Here is a 12,009-nt window from a genome sequence, read left to right on the forward strand (position 1 = left end):
TTTTAGAGCAAAAGGCTTTTCCAGTCATCTGTTTCGGTTAGTCTATTTTTCGTTTCTTACAAGGTTCGTGACAATTCTACACGTCAGATAAGATGGAGTTTACATGAACAGGTGAAAGAAACTGGAATGCATTTGAAGGAATATAGTTGTAAAGAGTATGCTAATAAGAATGAATATATTTATACATACGTACACGTACACACACACACTATCCCTGTACCTATCTATCTGCATATAGCTTGAAAAATACGTGAATTTTGGTGTGTGTGTGTGTGTGGTGATGGTTGACAGGGCACATTAGGGTGGAGAGAGTATACCACACAAGAAAACTGACCAAAAGTTTAAGCATTGAATTATAAGGACTTGGTGAACAAATGAGCAATTAAGGTTTTCCCCAACTACCTACTACCTGTTTATATAAAAAAAATGTGACTGATTTCGTCTTTGGTCTTAGGTACACTTGTTACATCAGCACATTTTCTCGAATTGGTCTCTTAGAAACAGTTACAGTCTTAATATTTTAAATATTAACTTGCATATTTTTTTATAGCTGAGAAGAGAACACTTTTGCTCGATGACCTGAATAAGCTGAAGAATGAAGGGCCTCAGAGGAAGAATAAGGCTGGTCCCATAGCCCAAAGTGAATTTGTCCCATCCAAAGGATCAGTTACTTTGTCAGAAATCCGCTTGCCTCTAAAAGCAGATTTTGTCTGCAGCACCGTTCAGAAACCAGGTATGGTGATTTCTGTTTGTATCACTTCTAGATCATGCTAAGTTCTGAACATCTCCTAGATTGAAGCTGTGCAAATGCCAATGAGTAGAACACATGTAACGATGCAAAGCTCTTATCTGAGCCTTCAGTTCCTTTTGCAGAGATATGTGTATAACGATAACCGAGGGGAAATCGCATACGTGGGCTTACGAGCCACACGATCACAGACATGGCTCTGTTATCTGAAAGTCAGGCCGGGTAAACATCATTTTTAACATAAAATATTTTTCTAAGATGAGTTATCCTGACATAGTGGATCATTTGACTCTAATTTTATCGTGGAAAGTATTGGGCTAAAAGAACTTATTTTACTTTCTTTAGAATTCATCCCATTATAGGAATTTGTTCTATAAGTCCTGAGTTACTGGTTGTGGGAGTGAAGAGCATCACAATGGAGATACTTGTATTGAAATTTTATTCTCTTTGCCCCTCTAGATTGAATAATAAATTTTCCTAAACTACGTATTCTAGGACATAGTCCATAGTGTAGCGGTTAGCACGTCTGCTTTACATGCAGAAAGTCCTGGGTTCGCACCCCAGAGGAGCCACGGTTCATGGTCTACGGCCATGCCACCCTGAACAAGCCCGATCCCGTCTGATCTCGGAAGCTAAGCAGGGCCTAGTTAGTACTTGGATGGGAGACCACCTAGGAAGACCAGGTGCTGTAGGCATAAATAATAAAAACAAAACAAAACTATGTATTCTATCAAAAATCATATAGAAGCAAAGTGGGTAAAGGAGACTAGGCACCAGGATCTGAACACAGGGCAGGGTATTTATAGCAAGCTTAATATAATTAAAGTTTTACTAAGTTTTGGATAATTTTTTTTTGTTAAGCTTTTTAAAAATTTTTCTGTGGAACATTCTCTTTGAGGGAAAGGAGGTGAGAAGTGAATCTGAGGTACAGGGAAAGTAAAGAATGGAATCTTTAAAAGTTGGAGCATTATGATAGGAATAAGGTAACCTAAGTTCTAATTCTTGCTGTTGTCCGATTTTGGTGAGGAGTGGGCAGAAATCTATTGGTATATGGTTATTTAATGACAGATAGTGAAGAAATAGTTGATGTTTTCATTAGAATTTATCTGAGTAATTTTCACTGAAATATAGTTTTTAATCTCAGTTTTGAAATAACAAACTATAATTTATCCTTTTGAGGTATATACTATTAGCTAAAGAATTAGCTATCAATAGGTAAAATTCAAAGTCAGCAGCAATTGAAGGATTTGGAGTGAAGTCATTTTAATTCACATATAAGGAAAAGAACTTGATGATTCTTATTCCAGAATTACGACTGTCCGCTTATGTTTTACCTTTTTGTGATTTTAGAAAATTTTAAATTTTATATCAGTCAGTTGTATTTATTTCCTTGGTCTGTCAGAATGCTGATTATCTGAATCTGATTTTGCTTGTGCTTATTATGTAATGTGATTACTTTTTGCAGATGCAGCAAATTACTATTTCTTAATTATACTAAAAGCAGGAGTTGAAAATCTGGTAGCCACGCCGTTAGCAAGTACTTCAAATTCTCTTAATGGCGACGCTCTGACATTCTCTACTACGTTTACTCTGTAAGTAAAGGAGGCTTTTGATGGCTCAGACGCATTTTTCTTAGAATAGTTAATGCAGTCTTAGCGTGCAGATGGCATTAATCTTTGAAATGCGATATGTTCATTCTTTTTATATGGAGAAATAAACTCAGTTTTCAATTTGTTGGTTTAACTTTTGTTTCTGATACTTCCTTCCACTGGGTAGCACCTTTCTTCCATGTGACTACTGGTGTTTAATGTTCTGAAGTGTTTAAAAATATATGTATATGCAAAATATGGACCATAATTTCTTTACATATGCTTTAAATCTTAATGTACTTAATATTCAATCTCAATGAAAAGATTTATATTTAGTGTCACAGATTTATTTTGAAATGAATCAAAATCCAGTTTAAAAAAATTACCTTTATAGTTAAAGATTTTGAGTTGTAAAACACTGAAGAAAATATTTGTCTTGTATTATAAGAAAAAATAGACAGTTCACTATTTTTTATAAAAAAATAGTTCATCATTTTTAATGGCAAATTTGATATATTTCTTAGTTTTAATGCTTTATTTTTCTAGGCAAGATGTGTCCAATGACTTTGAAATAAATATTGAAGTTTACAGCTTGGTAAGCAGTTAAAGTTTGTAAAATAACTATTAGCATACCTTTCTTAAAGATATCTGATTTTAAGCTAATTATGCTTGGGATTTGTGTATAGGTGCAAAAGAAAGACCCATCAGTACTCGATAAGAAGAAAAAGGCATACAAATCCAAGGTGAGAATGAAAGAAGCTCAGTGAAAGCATTATAATCGGAAATAACATATCATTTTCAATTTATGTGCGATATTTAGTGATTATCAAGTTTTCGGGTCATTTTCATGCCCCCAATTTCAGTTATTGCATTTAATAGGTGCGAATACAGAAAGTAAACTTCCATTGAGTGATCATGAGCCTGAGTATAAACTATGAGTACACTCAAGCTGGGTAATTCTATTTTCTGTACGTTGACTGGGCGGCTAACTTTTCTTACCTCTTGAGACTTTTCTCCAGGCTTTCCTTGGAACTCTCGTCTCGCCAGCACCCCTAAACCAGCACGGAGCAGTGAGGCAGCAGGATCAGAACCTCTTGCTCGGTCCCCTTCCTTCTTGGTCTTTGCTCTTTTGTTCTTTTCCTGGGTCATTATTTAAAAGAATTTTATTTAGCTTTAACAAAAAAAAAAAAAGGAATGACAGCGTGGGTTAAGCCTTAATTGAGGACTCAATTATGATACTCATTTTTAAGAATTATTTTCCATGTGGGAATATCTCAAAGTTGGTTATTTTTAAGCTCTGGATTATATTTCATAGGAAATATATTAAGTTATCTTTTCTTTTAGGCTATTACTCCAAAGCGACTTCTCACATCTATAACCACAGTAAGTAGAATTTTTTAAAAACTAGGCTTCCTTGAGAGATCTTTACCTTACACATATGATTGTAAATTGGTTCACCATTTCTAAACCCTTAGCACTTTGGAAATCTTTAAAATTTACTAACGGAGGGAAAATCTCTGATATTCACATAGGAAAAATAATGTTTTCTGAAATGTAGTTCTTGCAGTAGTAGAGTTTTGTATTTGGTATTTAAATCTGTGTATCAGTAAAGGAAATAACTTGTGTTTCTTCTTTACACCTTCTTTTAGAAAAGTGCCCTTCATTCTTCAGGTGAGTGGATCTGAAACCATTTGAATCACTGGAATAAGGAAAAGAACTAAGCAATTGCAGACTTAAACTTATAGCCATCTTGATTTAGGAGTGTTTAGCTTAGTCGTCTTTGAATAACATTTTGTATATGGTTTTTAGTAACATGTAAGATTACTGGCCAGCCTAGTATACTGTCTGGTTGCACCTTCATCCCATACCACTGCAGGCTAGCGGTCATGACATCATTCAGGCTCTAGCAGGAGTGACACGTAAGATACCTCGTCACTTGACAGCAGCAGCAGATAGCATTACTCTTCACCCTAGCGTCTGTTGTTCTGTAGGTTTGTTTTGTGCTGGCCACACTGTGGAGCTGACTTCTTTTAACTTTGCTGAGCGTACCTGGCATTGGAACATGTCAGAAAAGCATCTTTCTGTTCACTGGGAACTGGGGTGCCAAGAAGGCCCCTTTGTAGAATGGCTTTAGGCCTGTTTTCCAAAGGAGATTAGTGTGGAGCTGGTTTTAGTCACCTCCTTTGGACTCTGGGTCTCTTCGTGGTGCAGGAGAGTAATGAGGAACAGCTGTGTGTAGTACAGTCTGCTGCTCATTACGTCATCGTAGACTACTGCAATGACGCCCTCTCAAGTCACTTATAGGAAAATTGCATTCATTCTATGTACACATGTTTAGGTTACGCACCTTCAAAAACCTATCCATCCTGAATGTTAAGGACTGCCCGTACTTCACTTTAAAGATGAAATATTTGACAGTTTTCTTTCATTAAGAAACTCGACGTTTCTCCCCATACTTGGAAATGGAGGAGGATGAGGCTCTTTTCTCTGTGGCAGCTCGATCTCGTGCTGGGGCGAGGTAAGGGACTTAGCACGCTGAACTGAGCTTCGTGTGTCTCCCCGCTCCCCACAACCCTGCAGGTACGGCCAGCCCAGCAGGGCTCAGCGCCGTGCGCACCAGCAACTTCGCCCTGGTCGGGTCTCACACGCTGTCCCTGTCATCCGTAGGAAACACTAAATTTGCTCTGGACAAGGTAATCTAGATCTATTTATTTATTTTTAGAAAAATTAGGTCAGGAAATTTTCTACTTCCAGGAAATACCCCAGTAGTACTTTCAAGGATTTGAAATTTGGGGCTGTAAATGTGTTCTTAGAATCGTACATTTTAACTAGGCATGGGCTTACCTACGTGGTTATGTGTTTTTAATGGAGGTATTTTTGCCATGTATTTTAATAGTTAAATCCTCAAAGTAGTGTATGCTGCTTTATTCTAAATGTCATTTCTGACCACATAAGTATTACTTCTTTTTATAAATTCTTCAGTTACAGTTGACATACGATGTTATATTAATTCCATGTGTGTAACATGGTGATTAGACATTTATAAAACTTACAGAATGATCACCCTGATAAGTCTATACAGAGTTATTACGATATTGACTACATTCCCTATGCTATACTTTACATCCCAATGACTATTTTTATAACTGGAGGAAGTATTACTTCTTGCATGTAGATATTAAGCTTACAGTTTTAAATATAGTCACTTGTCTATTTGAACCAATATTTTGAAATGAGTAGTATTTTATAAATTTAGTTTTGACAAGATAGGGAAAGATAAACTAATTTCTTAGAAAAGTACTCATGAATCTAAGAGATTTCCTTCCCACACTTTCCCACGTTTAAAGCTTCAACATTCAGATCTGCAGAATATCACTATCGAGTGGCTTTTCACCATAATGTGATATGACTAAATTTTCAATAGCTAACAAGACCATTTTAAGGAGTGAGAGAATTAGAGGCAAACTTTAGTCCTTGCGTTGACTCTTGCTTTATATGACAGAGGTATATTTAAATATGACGAGATTTTTGTAGTCAGAATATAGAGATGAAGAAGTATAAAAATTAGGAGGCCTGGTTTCTAATGTTTGCCTTGCTAGTAATTTCCTCTTTAACATTAAGCAAAGCCACTTCATTTCTCTGGGATATTGTTTTCTGAGTATAGAATATTAGGTTACATGAAAACAATCTAACTTTAAAATTCCATGGAACATGGAATTTTTTCTTTTGGTTGATAGAAAAAAACAGATTATATATGAAATTTTGATTATTGTTAATGCACAAATGTATTTTAACATGCTAGTTTAGAAAAATTCATGTACTTTTTTTTTTAAGTGATTCAGCTAGTTTAACAAATTGAGTGATGCTGGGTTTTTTTGTTTGTTTTTTTTTTGTTTTTGTCTTTCATTTTGTCTGTCTTAGATAAATTATGATGTAAAAGAGCGAGAGCTACTGAGCTATTTGTTCCAGGAAAAGGTTGCCATATTTTCTTTGCTTAAAACTAACGAGCTTAAAAATCTATCCTTAAATTTTGGCCCATATGTTTTTGTTTCACTAACCACTCTTGTAAATCTTCTTCATTTTGAACTACTCTTTCTTTAGACTCTTGTAGTTGGGCATCTTTACTTGTAGTTGGGCATCTTCATGCATGTTTGGTATTTGGGCTTTTCTCCTATGTTCATCTTTCATGTTATAATTCTTCAAGATTCTATAGTCACTTGCACATTGATTTTCTGGGTACTAAAATACCAAGTTACAACTATGTCTAAAACTTAAATTTATTCAAAATTGTTTAACTCCCATATATCGAAAGAGCTATTGGTGATGTTTTAAGTAGAAAACTTTTTTGGTCTCAATTGTCTAATAAGCATATTGCTATGTAGATGATGCTTTGTTAATTTTTAAATTTAAAATGCATTTAAAATTGTACTAAATGAAATCATGTATTATAGATTTTTTAAAAGGATTTTTAATATCCTTGTGGAGATCAGTTGTAAGCATTTTGTGGGTATATAGAAATGGTAATTTACAAAATGCTACATGGTACTATTTTATTTTAAATTATTAAAATGAGACTTGCAAATTAGATAAACAGAAACCGGAGTAGGTAGTTCTGTGAACTGTATTCCTTACTCATTCTCTGCCATGTAGCCAATTTCTACATATGTCAGAGATTTCATTAATCTCTAAAATGAAAGAGATTTCAGTTATGTTTAACATATGTTAACTATAAATTGTTTGCTCTTTTGAAATTTTTTTGGCTGCCATTTTAATTCAAAATGTCACACAGATTAAAAATAAATTACGATATTTCTATTCTCTTAATAATTCCTTTGAAATTATAACTTACATAGCCAACCACATGATTAAGTGTAAAATCAAATTAAGATTTGATTGGTTGTATCTAATACTTTAAAGTCTCTTTCTGAGTTGAATACAATTTAGATGTAAAATTTGTCCCAAATGTGCTTTTGTGAGGGGCAGAGGGGAAGCAAATATTCGTTCCAATACTTTGTAGTTGATATAAGAAGAATATTTAAAATAGATTCAGATATCCTTTAAATTGGTGGTAAAAATGGACGACTTTTTATACTCACGTAATAATCCTACTTAATTAACTTCGAGAGAATAAACAAGTCTCCCGAACCTTACCATCTCACTGGATAACACTGGTAAGGGGAGCGTTTGCTTATTTTCCTGGTGCCTGGACCAATGATACACCAGTCGCAAGGATTATCGCTGAGATCTTCAGAATGGAATGTCTTTTGAGGTTAACTCAGACTCTGCTCTGCCATTTTAAGACACCACTGACAGCAGATTGCCTTGTTATTTCAGGTTTATAGAGAGCCGATGTAAAGACCGGCATCCTGGAATTTAAATCGAGTCACAATGAGTTTGCAGACTCTCAAATCTTTTCTTTGAATAGAGAATCCAGAGTAGTCATAGGTTTTACTATGTGTTTATGGACAAAGGAAGAAGGGCATCCCACAGCTCATCTTCTGACTTAAAGAAACCTCACATGTATTTCTACTTCCAGGAAATAGAGACGTCAATTTAAATAGTATCAGGGCAAACAATTACGAAGTGGAACGAGTAGCATTGTAGAATTTCAAGGTCATAGGGAGAGAGGTTTATGCCCGTCGGCCTGGCACAATTATTAACGGGATCCCCTTCTCTCAGAAATATCCTAGTGTATAAAAAATTCCATAGTCACCCTGGTTACAGGTGACATTTTACAGCTCTTAACAGTAATCTTTGAAGTGCAGCTATCTTAAAAGACCCTTTTGTTAAACAGAAAACAATAGGATCACAGGTAGCCACATTCAACAGTGGGCAGCAACATTGCCTCTTTTGTGAATATTCTCAATTCATTTTATTAGGACAAGCTTCCAACCAAGAATCTTGTCTACCTATCGCAGCTGTAGGGTAAAAGGGAACATTTTCTTCTCATCTTTTTGAGATTCTTTTTACTAGCAGCCTTCTTTGAGCTAAACAGTGAATTCTATTAATTAGCCTTGGGAGCCCGAGGAACTTAAAACTGACAGTATGGAAGAGGACAAGCAGGGGAGTTTATAATAAACGATGGTAACCAGGCATCTGATGTTTTGATTCTACATTATGATGCCCCTTAGATTCAGAAACTTGGAGGTTTGTATCATGGAATCAGTCTATTGAAATCTATATTTTTTTGGTCAAGAATTCTTCCTTTAACTTATCTTTATTGTGTTGGAAGATTAAATTTTTTGGAAATTGACTTTACAGTACGAATTTTTAGATTTAGACTGAAATAAGATCATTCTTTTTCACTGGGCAGCAGGAATGACAGTAATGTCATTCTTTTTGTCTTGACCAAGAAGGGACATCACTTTAAATATATGTATGTTGCCATTTTACTCTAAGGCTGCATCCTCTGCAACTGAATTTTTTCTTACTGTTTGTTGTAATCTTTAATTCAAATTTGAAATCATTTAAAATTATCAGATATACTTAAGCAGCTTTTATAATTTAAAAGATAACTTTTGACATGCAGTGTCTTCACTATGAATATGTTGATAATGATTTATTTAAAAGTATATGAATTTTTTTAATTTTTAAAAATATTTTTAAAATTTATTGGGGTAACATTGGTTGATAGCACTGTATAAATTTCAGGTGTACAACTTCATAATGTGTACTCTGTTGTGTGAATGTTTTCGATGCTAGATGGAAGGCATGATTTTATTTGGAAGAAAATATCAATCCCCCAAACTTTCAACTAGTAAGACCAGCAGGATCTCAATTTAAGCACTTTATTTTTGTTTTGTCTGTTTATGTTTCATGTATTTTAAAATTACGCTATTGGGTACATATTCTATCTTGATGAATTGTTCACTTTATTTCTGATAATCATCTTTATCTTAATGTCTATTTTGTCTGGTATTAATAGCTACAACAGCTTTCTTATGATTAGTGTTTGTATGTTATATCTTTTCCATCCTTTATTCTCAATCTGTTTGTGTCCCTATATGTCAGATTTGTGTATAAACAAATTTTGTTATTCAGTCTGTTAGTCCTCCGTCTTTTCATTGGAGTGTTTAGGCCGTTTACATTTAATGCAATATTAATATGGTTAGGTGTAGAGTACCACAAGAGCAGACAAACTTACAGCCCACAGGTTAAATCTGGCTCATGGCCTGTTTTGTTTAGTTTAGTTTTGTTTTGTTTTTTAAATTGCCCCTGGCAACCACCATTCTATCTTCTGTTTTTATGAGTTTAGCTACTTTAGATATATCTTATAAGTGGAGTCACGCAGTAATTGTTCTTCTGTGACCGGCTTATTTCTCTTAGCATCATGTCCTTCACATTTATCCATGTTGTAGCATTTGACAAAATTTCCTTCCTTTTTTAATGGCTGAATAATTTTTTTTTTGTACGTATGTACCACATATTCTTTTTTTTTTCAATAGGAGAAGTCTGGGTATTTATTTGGCCACACAGTGTTCTTTAAGCAAACATTTATTAAATCCCTGGTTATTATTTGGCAGAAGGATATAGGAACAGACATGAAAAACGACACAATAGTTGACCTCGAAGATCAAAAGTGTGGGGCTGTGGGATAGGACACACAGAAGAGGTACACAGGGGAGCCTCAGAGCCTAAAAGACAAACTTCAGACTCTGAGAATAGGATCTGGGTGGCCCAGGGTAGTTTTAATATTCAAAAGTGGGAAGAAGGGAGACTATACCATATTTTCTTTATCCATTCATATATTGATGGACATTTAGGTAGTTTTCACCTCTTGGCTACTGTGAAAAATGCTACAGTGAGCATGGGGGTACAAATATGTCTTAAGAATCTGATTTCAGTTTTTTTGGATACATTCCCAGAAGTGGGATTGTTTAATTATATGGTAGTTTTATCTTTAATTTTTTGAGGAACCTACGCACTGAAAAGTTTTTAACGTCAATGAAGTCTAATTTATCTATTGTTTTTGTTTCGTTGCTCATGCTTTTGGTACATCCTGAAGCCATTGTCAAATCCATGATCATCGAAGACGAACCCTTGTTTTCTTCTAAGTGTTCTATGGTTTTAGGTCTCATATTTAGGTCACTGATCCATTTTGAGTTCGTTTTTGTATATACTACGAGGTAGGGATTCATCTTCACTCTTTTGCATGAGATTATTCAGTTTCCCAGCACCATCTGCTGAAAAGATTGCTCTTCCCTCATTGAATGGTCTTGGTACCCTGCCGAAAATCAATTGGCCGTGGATGTGTTGGTTTATTTATGGACTCAAGTCTATTCCTGTGGTCTATACATCTATCCTTAATGCCATTACCACACTATTTTGATTACTGTAGCTTTGGATTAAGTTCTGAAATTGGGAAAGGTGATTCTTCCAACTTTGATTTTCTTTTTCAAGACTGTTTTGGTTGGTTGGGGCCTCTTGCAATCCCATGCAAATTTTAAGATCGACTCTTTAATTCTGCAATTCACTGTTATTTATTACTGAGTACTGTTGTGTTAATATTTCAGTTTGTTTATCCAGTCTTCTTTGGAATATATTCTGTTAATGAAGAGTGGATAAGCACTTGTATTCTCTTCTTAAATCTGGGTTTCCTTTATCACGTTAACTCGAGACTTAGGGCTTTGTTTTTATCAAGCCCTACCTTGAACAAATGTGTTCTTTGAAAGCATTTATTGCTAAGGAACCAGTGGCTCGTCGGCCACCTATTTTATATTCTAGCTTTAGAAAACAGTGTGTTTTTAAGATGTAATATTTCCTATTTATGATGGACACATTTTATCAAGAAAAACCACTCTTTGAAACTGTTTTGCAACCGTTTTTCTTCGCAGGTGCCCTTTTTATCTCCCCTGGAAGGTCATATTTATTTAAAAATAAAATGTCAAGTAAATTCAAGTGTTGAAGAAAGAGGTTTTCTAGTAAGTAATCTCTATGTAATTTCTCTTTTCCGTTTTGTGAGGTATAGACTTGATTTCCTGCAGGAATGAAAGTCTACGTGGTTAAACGATAAATTAATTGGTTCAGTAAAGATTTGTTGCATGTCTACTCTATGTCGATTTCTGTGCTGGCGCTGGAATGTAGTAGGGCACAAAAAGTAATCCCTCCACCGAGCCACTTTGAGTTTAGTAGGGAGAAATACAAGTGAGCAGGTAAGTACGAACAGAACCATGATAGGAGGGTGCATAGAGCGCACAGGTATTAACAAGTTGATGGGAGGTCAGCTCTCGAGTATGAGCAGGGAGGCTTAAAGAGAGCTGCTGGCAGAAGCAACTCGTAAGCTGCCAGCCGAGTCAGTCAGCCAGAGGGGAAGAGGAGGGAGGAGGCTTCGGATGAAAGAGAGGAGAAAGCGCAATGGCCAGTGAAAGGGTGGCATCTTTAGGTCGTGGCAGGCTTCCCAGGGTAGCTGGAGCTGAGAATGCGAGCGTGTGGCGGGGCCGGGCAGCGAGGAGGGTGCTTGGGGAGGAAAGGGCGATTGGGGGAAATGGGGCCTTTTGAAGAATTTGGGCTTCATCCTGAAGCCAGGGGCCGTTCTCGTAGGATTTTAAGCGTAGGAATAACATCACACGTGGGGGCGTCCTGACCGACAGGTGGATCGGACGGCGACCCTGAAGATGTCTGCTGAGGAGACCGAGCTGCTCTGTGAGCGGCGATGGGGACGGGCAGCCGGGG

General features: G+C 35.9%; 1 protein-coding gene and 1 pseudogene across 1 annotated transcript in view; both read left to right on the forward strand.

Annotated features, from left to right (window-relative positions):
• ANLN (anillin actin binding protein) overlaps positions 1 to 12,009 on the forward strand; it is a 50,966-nt gene that overhangs the window by 27,080 nt on the left and 11,877 nt on the right. Inside the window, exons 13-20 of the mRNA XM_023532043.1 lie at positions 551 to 733; positions 2,214 to 2,340; positions 2,884 to 2,932; positions 3,024 to 3,080; positions 3,682 to 3,720; positions 3,987 to 4,008; positions 4,918 to 5,030; positions 11,172 to 11,258. Coding sequence (XP_023387811.1) covers positions 551 to 733; positions 2,214 to 2,340; positions 2,884 to 2,932; positions 3,024 to 3,080; positions 3,682 to 3,720; positions 3,987 to 4,008; positions 4,918 to 5,030; positions 11,172 to 11,258 — 677 coding nt within the window. The remainder of the gene's footprint in view (positions 1 to 550; positions 734 to 2,213; positions 2,341 to 2,883; positions 2,933 to 3,023; positions 3,081 to 3,681; positions 3,721 to 3,986; positions 4,009 to 4,917; positions 5,031 to 11,171; positions 11,259 to 12,009) is intronic.
• Positions 1,330 to 1,443, forward strand: LOC111741284 (annotated as a pseudogene).

Source organism: Pteropus vampyrus, unplaced genomic scaffold (assembly GCF_000151845.1).
Source record: "Pteropus vampyrus isolate Shadow unplaced genomic scaffold, Pvam_2.0 Scaffold75, whole genome shotgun sequence".
Taxonomy (NCBI): domain Eukaryota; kingdom Metazoa; phylum Chordata; class Mammalia; order Chiroptera; family Pteropodidae; genus Pteropus; species Pteropus vampyrus.